This window comes from Manacus candei, unplaced genomic scaffold (genome assembly GCF_025592945.1).
Source record: "Manacus candei isolate 608988 ecotype Guabito, Panama unplaced genomic scaffold, ASM2559294v1 h1tg000097l, whole genome shotgun sequence".
NCBI lineage: Eukaryota > Metazoa > Chordata > Aves > Passeriformes > Pipridae > Manacus > Manacus candei.
In genome coordinates this window covers 665,858-683,923 of record NW_026138145.1, presented here as the reverse complement: position 1 = coordinate 683,923, position 18,066 = coordinate 665,858, and the positions used below count along the sequence as shown (strand labels likewise).

Genomic DNA, 18,066 nt, shown 5'->3' with positions numbered 1-18,066 from the left:
ATACTATTACAGTCTAAAAATGCAAGTTAAGGTATCAACAGTCCCTGGAATGACACACAGTTAAAACCAGCCTTCACTGGACTTTCCAGCAAAGTATTTATCAACTTACAGTACACACAGAGCAAACAAGCTTACTCCTTTTAAAATGCCTGCTGAACAAAAATGAGTATCTGACAAATCAGTGCAACTCCTCACCTAGTCCAAGCCAGGCTTATGAAATTAATTGCTTAGCAGAGAAGCAACTGGATTTGCAGAAGGTATTGATCTGACATGATGTGCCTCTAAAGCGAAAATGCTTCCTGCCACACACAAACACTTCACCCAGTTAAAAGCAAATAATTTCGGGGAAGTGATTTACTTGTAGTCATGGGATAAAGACAGAGAGAAGTAACAATCAGAAATTAAATCTGTGCAGCAACTTACACTTTCTGGAGTTCCTCCACCAGTGACTGGAAGGAAACCTGTCCAAAACAGAGCTTCAACTTAGAAAAAAAACAGAAGATAGCAAAACAATCTGCAAGTGTTGAGGGGTGAGGAGTAGAGAGCTGGAGTACCCTGGCACTGAGTAAACTATGTAGCAGCATAATGATTTTATTTATCTCCTAAGAAAATTAGCTGTCAGTCTCCAGTTTCTGGCAAACCAGTAATACCAAGTCTGCTGCAAGTTCCAGGAAAACAAAAGCAAACCCACCCCATCTTTACCAGGGGAGGGTGAGGTTCAAGACCAGCATTTGATCAGTTAACCTTTAATACTGGCACTACTGTACATCTCTTCATGGTCACTGTGCTTCCCTTTTTCCATAAGTGATTCTTCTAGAAACTAAGTGCCCTCCTGAGCTGTCCAAGCAGAGCTGGATGTCAAGGAAAGGCACCTTCTGATCAGAACATCAAAAATGACAGTGTCACTGATTAGAGACATAAAGAGAAGGGGGTAAGTCACACCTGCAGAGTGGGGATTAATGTTGGAAAGCTCCAACACACACCAGGAAGCTGGGGCAGCACAAGCTGCCTCCCAGCCATGCCTGCTGCTCTGGGCTTCTGGAAAAACCAATCCACAGACACTTCAGTGTGTGGCCAACTCTGGATCCTTTACATCAGCCCTGCTTCTTACACTTCTGCACAGGAAATATCTGACAGAAGTGTGAGCTTCCAGACCAGGGCTGGAAGAAAACAGGATGCTTTGCCAACAGGCTTCAAAGGCATCTCCACCTTTTTCCCTTGACTTTTGCAACCACAGCAAGATTCTTTCAGATTTAGTTTAGGTGTAATAAAAGTTTTAGATGAAAAGTACTACCTGCTCCGATTGCTGAATTTGCAGACTTTGAAGTTCTTTTCTCAAGGATGAATTTTCCGTTCTCAGTGCCTTTGAAAGCAGACACACAGATAATGAAAGACTCATTTGGTGGGGAAAAAGTGTTAAGCTTGACAGAAAAGTAATTTCTTTTAGAATAAGTGAAAGACTTTGAAATTCTGAAAGAGACACACACACACCCCCCCCCTCAGCAGCTGTTGGAGCCAAAGTATTCAATGGACTAATTATTCATCATGGATAACTTGGAGTGGATTTCAGTGTATAGGAAATTAGAGCCCAGGTACAGTAAATGTAAGACATCATGTTATAGGCCATTGCCATTCCTCACATCTTTGGGACAGCCTTTTACTTTCAATGTATTTATATGATATCAGGATTCAAATAATGAAAACTATAAGACCTTGGGCTTTAACAGTCTAGATCCTACTCTGGAGTCAGTAATAATGTCCAAAATACACAAGGAGTCAGAGGTGTCCCTGTACAGAAACACACTACAAGCTTAAAAATTCACATACCCCTAACACTGCCATTAGCATTGTTAAAAAAACTATAGAATATTATTTCAAACAAATAATTAAGACATCTTAGATGAATTTGTAAAATACCATTATCCCTGGAGGGATTTAAAAGCCCTGTGGATGTGGCACCTGGGGACATGGGTTAGTGGTGGGCTTGGCAGTGCTGGGGGAATGGGTTGGACTTGATCTTAAAAGGTCTTTTCCAACTCAAACTATCCTGTGACGTGCTCATATCTTTGGCTGTTCAGTAACCTGACAGTTTTGCAACCTCTCCCCAGCACAGGGGTGTCAGCAATGCACCTGGAATTTAGGGACATTAAGAAAGGGAACATTGACTTTGTCTAGGTAGACAGGACACAACTTTCCAACAAAAGCCAGCTGAAAACACACAGGGATTTTTATTCTGGCTTTCCAGGCTTCTCATCACTACTTTCTTTATAAACAAACAGGAAGGAAATAACTCTATCCTCACCCAAAAAGCGTCAATACTTAATAATCCATTTAACCCTCCAGATAATCAATTAAGAAAAAAGATGCAAGAATCTCTTAATGCCAAATTTTTACAAAACATCCTTTCCTAAAGGCAGATTTGTTGGAGGTTAAGCCAAATGTATAGCTCTGGAGATGTATTCCCATTATTCCAAAGGACACCAGGATTGCATTTTAGTAAAATCTGCTCTAGATTAAGCAGAGAGAAGCACTTACTCTAGGCCAGCAATGCTAATGCTTAGTCTATCTTACAAAAAACATTTTAACCTTGTCTCCACAAGATGCTTTTCCTATTCAAAAGGAATTATCTCAGGCTGCACTATGAGCACTCCAACACACACTTTGCACAAGAGCACTTAATCTCTACTTCCCCATCAAGAGATAATACAGAAGATTTTACCTTCAGCTCCTCCTCTTTATTAGCCACCTGTATGAGTCCTGCCTCAAGCAGCTCTTCAACTGTCTTGATTTTATCATCCCTCTCTCTCATGCTGAGAAAGCAAGAGTGAGTATTAGGAGAAAGAGTTAACCTCTGAAGGCAGTTTAGCTACCAACAGTAACCTTACTGCCAAACAAAATCTTTATTTTAGCCTCTGATTCAAAAGAAAAAAGTTTCTTACCTTTTTTCCATCTGCTCTATCAAGTCTTTGTTTGTCTAAAAGAAATACAACACAATGGGGTCATCATTAACTGGATAAATAATGGTTTGGTATTTAAAAAAACAAATAACCAGAAGCTTGGTTACGACCCTAATACAGAAAGCAAAATAAAGTAGAGGGAGGATGTCCTCATGGTACCTGTGTCTCTAATACTGAGGCTGGAAAGTTATCAATATATCAGAGAAGGGACAGATCCAGCCCAAATGCCTGGATGATTTTATGGACTTGCAGCATTTAATCCACAGCAGCCAGCTCAGTACCTCCCTTTTTTGAGCTTTTATTGGAATCACGAGCTCTACCTGAGGCTCACTCAGCAGAACATTTATGATTTCTCAACACCACCACATTGTGAGAGACCAGATGGGAAATATAAATCAGCTTCCAGGAAAAAAAATCAGCCCCAGTCTTCCAGACAGGACACGAGATCAGCCAGACCCAGGGGAACACGGCTGCAAATCTGGTTCTCCACCAGAAAAAAGGGAGCTGCTCCAGACAGGGAGCTCCTGGCCAGCAGACACCAACCCAGAAAAGGAAATAAAAGTTTCCTGACCTGCAAGTCTTTTTCCAGTGTTTCAGGAAGTTTTCTCAATGGTACAAAGTCAGAGGTGCTCACAAGGTGTTCCCAGGCAATGCTGCCAAAGGAGATGGAGCTCAGCAACTCCACAGCTTTGACCTGCAGCATCCTGTGAGCACCAGACTGGCTGCAGCCATGGGCAAAAATACAGAACAGGAGGCCAAAGACATCACAATGTAAAGAGTTTTCCCATTCCAGGGGTCTGTTCTTTGCTATCACTGGTTTGAGAATTCAGTCCAGGATGGAAGAAAACAAGCAGGGTAAAAATCTGGCTCTGGTCTCTTTGGACACCCTTGACTAGGTCTAGAAGACAGTCACAACTGCCTTACTTGAACCCTCCATGGAAGAGAAAATGCCTAAAAAGCATCAGTTTTGACACCAACCAGTCCAGCCTACAACCAGGTTAAGAAAAAGGTACTGAAGAAATTAAAAGACTGGAAGATATTTGATATAACCTCAGCAAACACTGGCTATACCTGCTCAGATAGGAGAGTCTGCAGCTTCTGAACCTCAGCTTGCAGAGCTGTGTTTTGATCCTTGAGAACCTAGAAGAAAATTCAGACATTTTATCACTTCAGAACTGCAAAGCCTAACTACAGCATTTCCATAATGGCAGTGAGGTAATTAAACAGCACAGAAGTCATTACAGAGAGCTCTTTGGAAGCTACAAGACTACAAAGAGTCCTTTCCTCTTCTTTCTTGCTTTTCTGTATTAAGGAAAAAAGTATTGTCCTTATGTTCTCATGAGAAATTCAGCTGTTACCATCTTTATTCCCTGGCAGAGAATCAGACAGTAACAAGTGTGAGAAGCTCAGGGGAAAAAAATGCATTTTCCTCCTCAAGCAGCATCACCATCATGTCAAGATTTGATAGCTGCCTCTTCCAAAACACTCATCTGCTGAAGCAAATGGTCCAAGATTCCCTCTCTAGTTGCCTTAAAGCACAGCAAGGAGTTGTCAATCCAGCAGCAGAGGTTTGTACAGCTCCCACACTTGGGTCCCACTGCAGGCTGGGAAGAGGTGAATGGGGAACACAAACAGCCCTACCACAGTTGGCCTCTCCTCCAGCACTCCTGCTCCATGCAACAGGCACAGCAGCCCTTAACAGACAGGCTGTCTGTCTGGATTCCTCACAGGTATTTTAAAATCCTCCTCTACTATTGCTTTTTGCTTTACAAAGTCTTTTTTTAAAAAGACTTGCTCGGTGCTTTACGAAAGTAAAAAGCAGGGCACGTGCTCTGTGCTTCAGCCTTACTGAGAAAACATGAGAAGGAAGGGACAGCAACAGTGAGGATTAAAAGCATTGCTCTGGTTTTCCCACTTTCATGTGCATGGGAAACAGCAGCACTTCCTTAGGTGGAAGCATTTAGTACAGTACTGGTCTCATTTGTGTTTGGGAAGAAAGACAGGAGGAAGAAGAGACCAGCAGTGCACATAATAATCGTGCTGAGAGCACACTGTAGCTTTCTGCACTATCATGATGATGATCTTCTGCATTCAGTTCTCTATTCACTTCCCCAAGAACTGCTAGAATTGCCTCCAGGTGATTTTTGCCACTACTTAGCACTGAATTGATTTCAGCACATATCCATTCACAACACCTCTAAGGCCTTTTTCCTGGGTAACAGTTACTACAGAAACCACCACACTAAAGGATGCTCATGTTATTCCTGCTCTTACACATTTTCACCACTTCACTTGCTATTTTATAGTGTTCCACCACGCTGAAAGTCCTGAGAGTGTCACTAACTTGAGACATGCCCACTTACTCCAGCCTGCCATCTCTTCCCACTCCCCTTTCCACATTGTTTATGCACCAGTTACTCAGCACACACTTCCCTGAAGATCCAGTCAACAGCTTTATTCCAAAAATCAACTGAAATTGTACTTTGTTTCCTGTTCAATTAGCTGAGCAAACTTCTTCCTTCTTATTCTCTGACAGCTCAGAGAAACTACTGAGCCTTGCAAGGGACTCTCATCAAAACCTCTTTGAAAGTGCCACTTTAATACATGAATCAAGTTTACTACCTGCTTCAAAGAGCTCCAGGAGACTCCAGAGGCTTCTCCTACAAAAGCATCCTGCCTCTGCCACTACCCACCTGCTCTGTTCCTCACTAAAAACACCTTACTAACCCGACCTAGTGAGATTCAGAGTGACTGACCTCACACCAGAAACATCAGAAGAGCAGCAGCACCCACCCTGGGCTTTGAAGGACTTAAAAAGACAGAGTCATCACCCTTCTCAGGAAGCAGGGCTGTCTCTAACAGCCCAAGCTCAGAGGAAAAAGGCCAAGGTGGCAGAGGGCAAGGAGGGGTTAAACTGCTCTCTGCACACACCATCTAGAAACAAGCAGCAGCTTTGCTGTGCAGACCCCAGATGTCAGAACAAAAGCTTCAGCAGTTTAGCTGCAGCCTTGTGAGAAATAATCTGGAAAAAGGCAGAAGGAAAATAAGCAATTTTACACCCACCTTGACAGAAAACAGAGACTTGGCATGGTAATCTTAAGCAACAAAAGCTCACACCAAGGCCTTGAAAGTCATATTAGAAGGTGTAATGCTGGAAAAATCACAATAGCTTTTACTGTACAACCTCCTCCTGCAGATTTCAAAGCCCTCACTCCTCACAACTGCAGACACTGCATTTAACATGTGCTACCCCACCTCTTGGTCTGCTGCACAGTCAGCTGCTACTACTGTGACATCCCACATTGCTCTTCTCTTGTAAACACAATACTGTAATTTACCTTAACACACAAAAGTCAGTTTTATTTCACTGTTCTGCAGTTGCTTCACAACCTCCAAAGTCTGGAAAATTTACTGTAAATAAGCACAACAGTAACTATTCTTTACCTTACCTTGAATTCTTCTTTTGTGTTTGAAATCTGGGCAAGTTCTTCTCGAAGCTGATCTTCAAGACTTCTTATTTTGTCATCTTTGATGTGAATGCTGAGACACAGCAGAACAGTTAAATACATTTCCCAATCCAAGTCTTACAAAAAGCACCATTCAGAAGAACATAAAAAGACTGATAAACATTGTTTATCAAATCCCAGAGCTATTTACCTTTTCTGCATCCTTTCCAGCTCATGTGCAGCAGCAGCCTAGATATAAAGAGGATTAACACAGACTTAGGATACATCACATGATTCAATCAACCTTTCATTCCACAATATTAAAAAGCTAGAACAAGTCATTTGGCCTCTCAGCACATGACTGAAATCAAGAGTGAAAGGAGTAAGCTTGTCTTCATGCACTTTTACAACACCAATCTACACCAGGCAAGATGTAATTATGCAAAGGCAAGAAGATCTCGAAGAGATTCATTTGACGACTGGGATTATCTCTAATTAAACACTTCATTTCCACCTCTGTAATAAACAGGCCACGTAGCAATAACAGAGGGACAGCATTTTGTTTGGTTCTGATGAGATCTCTATGGTGAGGCAGGGGGGTTGTGTGCTTTTGGGGTTTTTTTGTGGGGGGAATGTTGATGGCCTTTGTATGCAAATGCCAGGACTGCACATTCACGGACAGTTGTGTTCATCACTCCTGTGGAGTGTCCTGCACTCTGTGAGCCTAAAAAATCTAAACCAACCAAGCAAATTGCTTCAGTAACTTGGATATCCAAATAAAAGATTTTGCTGGTAAGAATTAGGCCTCCCCCCAGCTGTAAGAACTCCAGGGAATCAGGTATTAGCCCGATCCGGAAGCCTCACACCATTAATGTGCTTAAGCACAGCTTGCTTAAAGCCAACAGATCTGCATTTGCATTTATGGAAGAAAAGGCAGTGGAAAGGGAGCAGAATTAAATATTTAATGAAAAAACTATTTCACCTGTTCATTTGTCAGAGTCTGTAACTTCTGGACCTCTGATTTCAGGGACAGGTTCATGTTCTGTAAGACCTGAAGGAAGGAGAAGAAGGAATATATTTGCAGTTCATATATAGACAGTATTTCAGGTAAGTTCATTCTCCAGGGCGAAGCATTTCAGGTTACTTTTTGAAGGAAAATCCTCAAGCTTCCATATCAACAGCTTTCTCAGTATCTAGCACTGGCCTAGAGGAGCCAAATGAGCAGACTTGTAGCTGAAGGGGCTGTTTCTAGAGCCAAAGGCAGCAGCCTTGGGGGCTTCCTTTGGTACAGGTAGCCAACACTCCCCCTGTATCAGCTGGCATTTACACATGCTTTTATTATACCTTGAGCTCTTCCTCCTTGCTGGTCAGGTTGGCATGTTCACTGCCTAATGAGTCCTCCATCTGCTTGATCTGTTTGTCCTTCTCTGCAATCCTGCACAAATGAGAAATGATGACAGATCAGTACAAAAAGATCTGGACGAAAATGGTACAGGAAACATCAGGCTAAACACAAAATACATGCTGGCCCTTAAATCCAGCCCCTACTCTAAATCCTGCTGACTGTACATTTTGGGTCCAAAAACTTTTCCATTTTAAAATGTTGTCCGCTTGCCAAAAAAAAAAATTTATGAGACATTCTCTAGCTCTGAAACACAACAACTACCCCCTCTCCCAAAGGGACAAACCCTCCTGGCACAGCCCAAATAATAACAATTCTCGTGGTCACGCACATTCCTGCACCCTGCACTGACCCTGCACACAGGCAGAGAGAAAACAAGAGAGATGTTGCACACAGAGCCACCTACAACAGCCTCCAAACCTGAGGCCAGACACGGAAGGGAAATCCGTAGGAAGTGGTTTTCCCAGCTCCCAAGTCAAACTCGTGGTGAGAAGTTAAAAGCACAGACAGCAACAATTCCTTCCCCGGTCCCTCCTGCACGTGGCGTGGAGGGAAGGTGGCAGGCACTGAAAGCCAGGAACACCTCCCAGATCCCAGAGGAAATGAATGCTCACACTTTGTGGAGTTCTTCTGCCAGGACTGAAGCTGAAGTCTATAAAAGGGAAAAAAAAAAAAAAAAGAAATAGCTGAAAGTAAAGCCAGTCAAAGAATCCTCATCTACAGTGAGCCAGGAATAGCATTTGTCTAGTTATTTTAAACTGGCACAGGATGCTTCCAGCTATTGCCTGGCTAAGGAACATTGAAGGAATACCAGCCCATACTAATGTCCATTCTTCCCCTTTGGCCTAAGGCAGCATGAAGGGAGAAAGGACCTGTGTTATTTCCCCTTCACCAGATTCAAACAAGGCATGGGGTTCACCAGCACCTGTCTCCCAGGAATTAAGCACTTTATGGGACATTCTGCTGACAAACCACTCAAATTTAAAAAAAGAAAACCCTGCACAGTGTATCAGGACTTGTGTTAGGAACAGCAACAGCAACATAAAATCAGTAAGTGGCATTTTTTTTCTCCCTGGAAAAACCCTATGCCTTCACTGTCACACACAACAGGGCAGGAGAGACCCATCACACTGCAGACTGTTTCACATCCAGTTTGGGAGCAGCTGTAGCAGAACTTCCATGGACAATTGTGTTTCAGACACACGGTTCTCCTTTCAAGTCTTTCCCTCCCCCAAAATCCTGGATCTCACAGAGCTTGTGCCCATGAGACCCTATAGCAATCCCTGTACTGCCTTATCCATAATCATACCATGGAGAACAGCATCAGAGGAAAAAAATATCAAAGGGAACAAGTCCAGTCCCAGAGGTGTCTTTAATGACCAAAAGAGTTTCATCAACCCTGATATCCAGGGCAGGATCCAGTCCAACCTCGCCTCTCCATAGGGCTTTTTTTACACCCACTGTTCATGGTGGAAAAACACCCCTGAATTTTCATGGCCATTGGGGCTGCACAGGGAAAGGACACACCTCCTTCCAACAGCTCTCCTTGTGCAACCCAGAGTTAAAAAGTAAAATTTCCCTAGGGATTAATTTCCAAAGCCTCTAAAGAACTAAGGATGAGAGGAGCAGGTCAGGAAGATGCTGTAAATCCAGAGTAGCTCTTCCTTCACTACTCTCTCCACACCCAAAGGGTTAAAACACTTCAAGCAAATCCAGATTTTCAGTCTGTCGTGGAATTTAATAAAATTCCATCAAGCACATCCATGATTAAAAGAAAGCAGCACCCAACTGCATAGGAACAGTCTCCACTTGTGCCCACAAAGCCTTTCTGAGCTGATTTCTGTGACCTACCCTCTACATGGAAGCAACACCAGTGACCCTGAGGCTTTACACAGTGTTTACAACAGAAATAATTTCTCAAATAAACTAATCAAACCAAAATTTTAAAGATTAAAATAACTGAGAGAGGGCATTGTGCAGGTTTGGTGGGGTTTTGGTGTGATTTTTTTTTTCTTCTGCACAGAAACGAACAAACAACTTTATACAGGAGTTACCATTAGACAATGTTTCTCACAAGGGAAAAAAGCACAAACAGATGGTTCACAGGACTGCAAAAAGACCAGAAGAACCACAAGACAGAATTTTACACATGCAAAGCTACAGAAAACAAACATTGAAAAAGGTACTACACCCTTTGGTTATAAATGAAAGCCACTACGGGAGAAAATAACTGGATTTTCCCCAAAAAAGAAAGAAGCTTAAAGTTTTACACCACTTTGAGAAACATTAGAACAGAGGATGCTAACAAGTCCTTGCTTCAGCATTACATCTCATATCAAGCTACAAAAAAAAAAAAATCTTACTTTTAATGAAAGTTCACAATTCATGACTACAAAAGAAAGTCTGAGAACATGCTGTACCTGGGCTGCCATTTGTGAATGAAACTTCTGAAGCTGAGCATTCAAAGCATCATTCTGCTCTATCAGCTCCTTGTAAGAGAGCACAGAAAGAAAAGCAGGCTGAGATCTGCAGCTGGTCAACTTTTGCTAGGATTAGCTTTTAGCCTTGATTGTGTTAGTAGGAACAGTTCAGCATTTACATGTCAGACACTTTTACAAGACACTGTTTTTTCCTCCCCACTAAGATCAACCAGTTTGAGTGGAAGCACAAGGACCTGCTGTGTATCAAGAGAGGAATATTCCCTGCCCAACCATAATCCATTTGGTTTTCCTGACTCCCTCAAGAGTTATGTCCACACTGCCTCTCACCACCTGATGCCAGGGAGAAGGGAGATCACCCCAGAAGAGCTCACATGAACATCAAAGGTGCAGGGCTGCTCTCCCAGGGTGTTTCCCCACGCCATGGCACCATTTCACAGCTTGGAAAATTGGGTCAGCACATTTTCCTGACTTGCCCAGAGCACTTCTCAGGTGTGAAATAGCCCCAGACCTCCACACAGCACCACACACAAGGTCTCACTTCACAAGTGGACTGGCAGAGTTTTCTCATCCTTTATTCAGTGGGAAAGCTTTACTAAAAGCAGCATTTCAAGGATATTTCTGTACTTCTATAGTCACAAAGTGAGAGGAAAAAAAACCCAAACCCTTAAAATATTTGAGCAATACTACCTGCACCTGCATTTGCATGGAGTCCTCCTCAGAAGCTCTCTTTTGCTCAGCCTCCAATAACTGCAACATCCTCTGCTCCAGCTGCTGTTTTGACACCATTGTATCAGTAAGTTTACTGTGCAAGCTCTGGATTTCATTGTCTTTGGCCACAAGCTTATTCTGCACATCTGTAGCAGAAATGTCAGGATTTTAATTCAGAAGTCGATATTTAAACTTTGGGGGAAATCATTTTCACTGTAAACAGGGAGGCTGATTAGAAGCCTTGGTCCAGCAAGCCAAGGTTCAGCTCCCTCATCAACGCTCCGACTAACTGGGATCACAACACACTATTTCCCCCGGGGTGCTGAAGTAGTACCAACTTCACCTGAGCTTTATTTAAGCCATTTACTCAATAATGCCCTCTTTTTTTTACAAATGGCAACAGCCAACTCACTGCAGCAAGCGTTATTTAGGAATTTTGTGGTACGTGCCTTGTTGAGCTGCTTCGTGTTCTGCTGTTCTTTTCCTGAGATAAGCCTGGATTTCTTCCCATCTTCTCTCTGCTTCCTGCTGCTGGACCTTCATATTAAAAAGAGAGTCAATGTAAAGGAGTCTAACCTTTAATTTATTTTTGAAACGTTCAGAGTGCATCCCCTCAGTGCCATTCCCAAAGCATATGGCAATGAAGTGAAATTGTTTCTTGTTTCCATTAGGGCACATCAGAGAGACAGCGTGCTCTGTAATCCTCCTCCTAGACTAGTTTAGCCTATTAATTTGAAAGGCAAATTGTGAACAGGATTTCATTACAGGCTCTCAACAGAATGGCTTCTGTAATATGAAAATGCAGCATCTTTGCCCTGATAGTTCAGAATTAACACCAGAAGCCAGAGCAGCCATACAACACATAAATCTGCATCCAGTAATTAAAACACATCTCAACTTTTCATACCAACTCTCCCCTGCCAGGGCAAAAGGCAGGGAGAGCTTCTGGCATGTAAGACTTAATTACAAATATTAAAGAAGTTATGAGCTCTGGATTGGCACCGTCACCTGAACACACTAGTTTCTCTTCTGAAAAAAAAAATACAAAAGACCTTTGTTTCCAAAGAAAAGGAAAGAGATGCATCCAGAACCGAGTCCATTTACATTTTAAATCTTTAAGAAGTATATTTATTTAAAAATTTAAACATACACGTGGCTTCAAATAAAATCACACAAGGACAATGCCGTCTGGATGAATGAGTCTGAAATATCAAATCTTGCTGGAATTGTACAAAGTTCAACATCTCCACTTTAGCTTTTTAAAGATATTTACCTGGAAGGTAAGTTTCACTTCACAGGGAGGTCTGTAATCACTCATAGCCTATTGTACTGAATAAAAACATTAAATAAACCCACAGGCTGGCTCAGCCCATCTGAAACGGGAACAGCTACAGCAATTCCCACAGGCTTCACATCTCACTGATTCAGAACTTGCTTAGTAGAGCCTTGAGCACAATCTGACAGGCAGAGAAAACCCCAGTCACCTTTAGCTGAGCCACTGCCTGCTCTGCATTCTTCTTCTGGAGCTCCTCTTGCTGCAACTTGCTGCTCTTCTCCCCCAGCTCGTTCATCAGCCTCGCGTAGTCCTGGCGCAGCTTGTTCAGCTCGGCCGACTGCCTGAAAACAAACATTTTCACAGGTTTTTGCTGGTTTTTTTTTTCACAAGAAGCACTGGCCACAACAGCAGCTACTAAGGTATCAACACCACGTCCCATATTTGCAGCCAAAGGGCTGTATTGGGTGAGTTTGGGGTTTTGTTTTTCCCCCCCCAACCTCGAACTGTTTTATTCTAGGGAAACGATGAGGGTCAGGTACTCTTGGCCATTGGCACAGCACAATAGCTACAGGCCAGAGTCAGAAACAAAAGGTCAGCAATAAGCCAGAAGCATCAGTTCCCTCTGAAAGGTCTGCAAGCTGATTGGCATGATTTGGGCAGGTTGATGTAAACTAAAGGGGCTCAGCGTAAGGAAAGGTCTTGCATAGAAATTCACATTCCTTTCCTCTTCCCATAAAGGATTATTGATCTCAGACTTGCTCGAGACTATTCCTCCTGGACCACTAACTGCACACATTCCTTCACACTGTTTGTTGCCTCCTGGCCTTGACCTGACTATTAACTGATGAAGGTGTCTGAGGCACTCGCTCACGTAGGGAGAGAAGATGCATTTGCACAGCCCAAGGGAAGGATTTTAAAAGGCTCCCCTTTATGTCTAGGCAAATAAAAAGCATGTTATTTTTATCTTAAATTTGCTTGATTAAGGCTTTTTCAATATAACTGTCTGAGAGATAGAGATGCTTCATTTAAATGAACAGGACACGTAAAATCAGGGTACCACACCCTTCTCTGAGCACTTGTGATATCGACCCGCTCAGAACACAGCTCTGCTGAGCTGCTCCAGGCAGTGCAGGAGCTGTTAACAGAAAGGAACACACTGAAACAGCAGCACAGCCAGAAAAGGAAGATATGGAGCCCTTTACAAGTCCTGACAGTGGTTTTGACATTCTAGTCTCCAACAGTAACAAATCAAATACCTGAGAGCATATAATGTGTCGGTTTTGCTTTCTGTACACCTTGCCAGGGTGCTCAGCTTTTAGCACAATACACACAATCCTCTCTGCCAGCTCAGGGGCATTTTGAGTCATAACTCACAAAAGGCAAAACCTTGAGATGCCTTCTTGTTTCTCTAAACATTTGCACCACCAGCAGATAAAATCCAAGTGCCACCCCAGTGGTATCATTAACTGCAGGGCATCAATACTGATTTACAAGTTCAGTGCTCCTGTTCTCCCAGAATCAGCACCTCTCCTAAAGCCTCAGGGGAAAGGACACACACCCCCTGCCAAAAACACCAGCTATGCCTCAGCACTGCTGCACTTCTTTCTGTTAAAGCTGCATAAAAGCTCAGGCTTCAAGTTGATAAAATAAACTGTCTGTTGTGAAAGCCTTGGCTCAATGCAAACACAGCTAGCCCAGCCCAAAATACGCGTTCCCAGCTTAACCACTAATTCAGAGACAGGAGATGGAAGCAAAACAAAAGAAGCAGAAGCCAGAACAACTCTTCAGGGAAGGCTCAAACACACAGAGCTCTGAGTAGCTGCTCACATACTTGCTCTCCATTTGGTTGGTGGAAGTACTGACAGCATCTCTCAGGATCCCGTTTTCCTGCTTCAGGTGGCTTATTTCTGCCTCCATCTGCTCACGCAGTTGCTGGAACTGATGGGGAGACAAAGATCAATTCCATAAAAGAATTAGACTGAGGAGCAATAAAAAAAACCACCCCAGCAGCTTGTAGCAGTAGATACCACAATAGTTTCAGTAAATAAAATTAAGGGGATTTTTTGGGAGAAGGGCAGCTTTGTTGCTTTCTCACGCACCAACTCTTAAATAAACTGTGCTACTCAGACCCTCCTGCTCAAATAAAAGCACAGGTTTCCTTTTATATCAGTGTAACAACCTATTTATCAAGGCAACCTTTTTATTGCTTAAAAAGACTACATAAGTGATACTTGGAATAATGACTGCTCAACTGCATAACTTTAGGTATTTATACATAACTTTTCCAAAGGGAAATAAACATGCTGTGAATTATCATTAGAAGCTTAGAAAGCCTTTAAACAAAGCAGAAAAAGTATAAAATAACTAACAATACATGGGTTATAAAATGCAAATCACAAAAGGCTAGTCCTCATCTAATATCCTTAAGTCAAGATTATGAAATAGACCCTTTATTTAGGCAATAATATATGCTGATTGAATTTTCAGCAAGGTTCCAAACCGAGGCAGAAAGAAGCCCTGATAACCCAAGGTTCAGAACAGTGCCAAAAAAAATCAAAACACAGGATTCACAGGGAAAAAATGGACTCTGCATATGCAGAGAACAGCAGAGCTGGGCTCTGAAAATCCTCAAGCACATACAGCTACAACACTTTCTTCCTCTACCAGTGCCAGTTTGTACATGTGGCTGACACCATTCCAAGACCCAGTTTCATCAAATATCTGACTCATCAATGAGGGTTTTAGACATAAAAAAATCCAAATAAAAGTTTGTGTAACAGCCACAGCAGTCCCCTGCAGGGCATCCACCTCCAGCTTTGCACCAACAAATATAACAAGCTGGGCCTTGGATGTTTATTGAGGGGTTCTTTTCCCTCCCTATTTTTTTTTAAAGCCAACAAAATCCCAGCAGAATCAGGGGCACAAACCCTATGTAACTGGAAGCTCTGACTCTCTCCAGGTTCTCTGCCATGCTGCAGCACATCAGCAGAGGGAGCAGGACCAGAGCACTCTGCTCATCCTTTCTCCAGCTCTGCCTGGGACAGCAGCGTCTGCAAAGACCTCCCAGTTGTGCTGGGATGTCTCTCCCCCTCCCCAGCCGGCAGCAAGACCCTTTCATTATCCAGTTGTCTGTACAGTTTCCAAGGAAATCGTCTCTGCTCAGGAGAACACAGTTCTGCTCCAAAACTGCAGAGATGCTACTCCTTAAAGTGCTGAGACAGAAGATACAGCATTAAAGCTGGAAAGTTCATGTGCTGGGCTTCATGTTGTGACATTCACACAGGAAAAAAGTACTAGAATGAAATTTAAGCAGGCAAGTTGGTATAAAAAGGGCCATTCTTCTTTGAAAACTCTAAGTTAAACTTTTTAATCTGATGAAACAAACCCTTCATTATAAGGTCACTCCATTATAATGCAACTACAGTAGACAGTAACAAGGGTCTTTAAAAAATTACAAGTGTCTGCTCTTCAAATATTTTCAGCAAAGCACTCCCCCAGGCATTGGTATTTCATGTATATTATGCCATGTTGTCACTCCATAGTATAATTTTAAAGAGATTTATCCGCTGGTAAATGATCATCAGCATTATTGGCTCTCTTAAGCCGAGTATTTCAATTAGATTTTACACTTTAATTGAATAACATTTCAGCAGAGCACCACGAAGGAAAAGTAACTACATCAGAGACTGGCTGCCTGGACAGCATTTCACAGACCACCAAAGTCACCCGTGAGAACAACTCGTCTTTGAGTCAGGAAACTCCCACAAAGTTTTGCACCCTGGCTAAGGGAGCAATTTCTCAGCATTGATCTGCTTGTGCTTCAACAACTCAAATGGCTTTGGTAAAGCACTCACCTTGATCTTCATCTGCTGAGATTCTTGGTAGCTCACATGTATTTTGCTCTGGAAAGTGTTGTGCTCCTTCTCCAGCGTGTTGATGCGCTCTCGCATTTTCGCCGTGAGCAAACCGTTCCTCTCCTTCTCTGCAACCAGCTCCTTGGGTGGGAAGGGACAGGGGAAAGGGAAAGAAGTCATCTACTGCTCCTTTCTAAAGTCTAATAATCACTGTTTCAAGATAACTAAAAATATAGCAAGCATGCATCAAGCCAAAGTCAGCATCGCTCTTCACTCAGAGAAATTACAGCATTAAACCCGACCAAATTTTCTGCATCTTTATGAATATTTAGGATCAGCATAATCTCACATTTATTAAGAAGTCTGCCAGTTTAAACACTGATCTTCTGTTGTCTCAGAAAAGATAGAGTCCTATTTCCATCATTCTTCCCAATCACAGAGGTCTAACAACTAAACCCATGGATTACACGGAGGCCAGAGCTTAGATCTTCATCCCAAATTTAGCAAAATGGAAGAATATAGGTAAAGCATCATGGCCAAACAGAGCAATTCAGAGCACAATAATTGCTTTGTAGCAGGTTGCAAAGCCAACAGCTTTATGAGAGATGGGCTATTAGTGCTCTACAAAAGCCAGAGAAGCCCTGAATCCCACCAGCATGACACCATATTATAGCTTTGAAATGAAAATACACATTGCTATTTAATCATTTATTAGTCAGTAACTTAACCCAGACACCTGAGAAATCCATAGAACTGCTCCTCTGCAGCATAAATGCACTTGCTTTAGTAAGCAAAAACATTAAGTGCAGCTTTCAGCAGCTCCCACCACACAAGGAATTTGTACCATCTGAGCTTCAGGTGTCTCCAGCCCCACAGCCCAGCTCCTTACACAGCTCCTCACTGTGCCAGGGAGCCTTGACACATAATTTAAGTGCTCTAAATTATTAGCCTGAATACCCTCCACCTCTTCAGAGTAATTGCAGCTTTTCCCACATTTTAAATTTAAATAAAGGCTATTCTCTCTCTTAGATCCAACTCACTAACTGTGCCCCCTGAATGAAATAAGCGACACGAGTTCCTAAGCCCGTGTTCACGGAGGCATTTAGGAATTTAAATCACATTTAAAAAGTCTTAAGTCACTTATGACAAATCTTTTTTTCCATGTTATCTCTTCCTGTGCTATGATGCAACTAAAAGAAGGGCACCAGGGCACACTGCAGCTTCCCCTGTCCCTCCACCAATCCCACCATCCAGCTGCAGCCCTCACTGACCCAGCTACATGTCAGGGCAGCACCAGAGATCCTGGGAAGATTAACTTTCACCTACTTTTTGTTTTGCCAAATACCTCCAAGGTCAGGCACCTCTTGCTCCCATTTATCCTCTCCAGTTATCATCTTTATCAACACCCCTGCAGGAACATCCCTACACCTTAAAGTCTCCCCTTAGCTTTCGACAGCGTTTTCAGAGAAACACATGAATTTAGAAGATAAGAGCTTTCATCAGTCAAGCTGAGCTTTATCCCTTTTTATCCTGATACTTCAGCACTGCAGCAACTTTGCTTTCACCCATTTTCTCCCAGCTTCTTCCTTCCTCAGTCCAGATGGGAAAACGTCCTGATGACCCCTGCTTCTCTGCAGCTCCCACCTTACCTTCACAAGCATCACGTTGCAGATGGTTTTTTCCCCAACCACATCAGCTTTTCCCACACCCAGGTTCCTTCATCCATTCCCTCTGCTTCTTCAACAGCAGATACCTCTCCTCTTTGATTCTGCAGTCCTGAGCCAGTTTTTTTTTTTTGCCTCCAAACACATCACAAGCTCTCCCTCCCTATGATTACACACTGACTATCCCAAACCACTTGATCCCACCGACAAATCCACCCCCTCCTTGCCAGGAGCTAACACAATATCCACTCCCTTCTTCCCCTCCCATCTCCCAAAGCTCCCAACTCCCACATCCTGTGGCCACTCTGCTCCCACCTT

General features: G+C 42.8%; 1 protein-coding gene across 8 annotated transcripts in view; it reads right to left on the bottom strand.

Moving 5' to 3' along the window:
- KTN1 (kinectin 1) overlaps positions 1–18,066 on the bottom strand; it is a 76,598-nt gene that overhangs the window by 25,155 nt on the left and 33,377 nt on the right. For 7 of the 8 annotated variants that reach the window (XM_051768749.1, XM_051768751.1, XM_051768755.1 and 4 more), the window contains exons 7-22: positions 16,085–16,225; positions 14,062–14,168; positions 12,439–12,571; positions 11,404–11,491; positions 10,934–11,100; positions 10,226–10,294; positions 8,420–8,457; positions 7,748–7,838; positions 7,386–7,454; positions 6,615–6,652; positions 6,407–6,497; positions 4,029–4,097; positions 2,940–2,974; positions 2,720–2,810; positions 1,295–1,363; positions 424–461 (exon numbers count right to left, since the gene is read on the bottom strand). In XM_051768749.1, coding sequence (XP_051624709.1) covers positions 424–461; positions 1,295–1,363; positions 2,720–2,810; positions 2,940–2,974; positions 4,029–4,097; positions 6,407–6,497; positions 6,615–6,652; positions 7,386–7,454; positions 7,748–7,838; positions 8,420–8,457; positions 10,226–10,294; positions 10,934–11,100; positions 11,404–11,491; positions 12,439–12,571; positions 14,062–14,168; positions 16,085–16,225 — 1,334 coding nt within the window. The remainder of the gene's footprint in view (positions 1–423; positions 462–1,294; positions 1,364–2,719; positions 2,811–2,939; positions 2,975–4,028; positions 4,098–6,406; positions 6,498–6,614; positions 6,653–7,385; positions 7,455–7,747; positions 7,839–8,419; positions 8,458–10,225; positions 10,295–10,933; positions 11,101–11,403; positions 11,492–12,438; positions 12,572–14,061; positions 14,169–16,084; positions 16,226–18,066) is intronic. The other variant, XM_051768754.1, reaches the window with a different exon arrangement.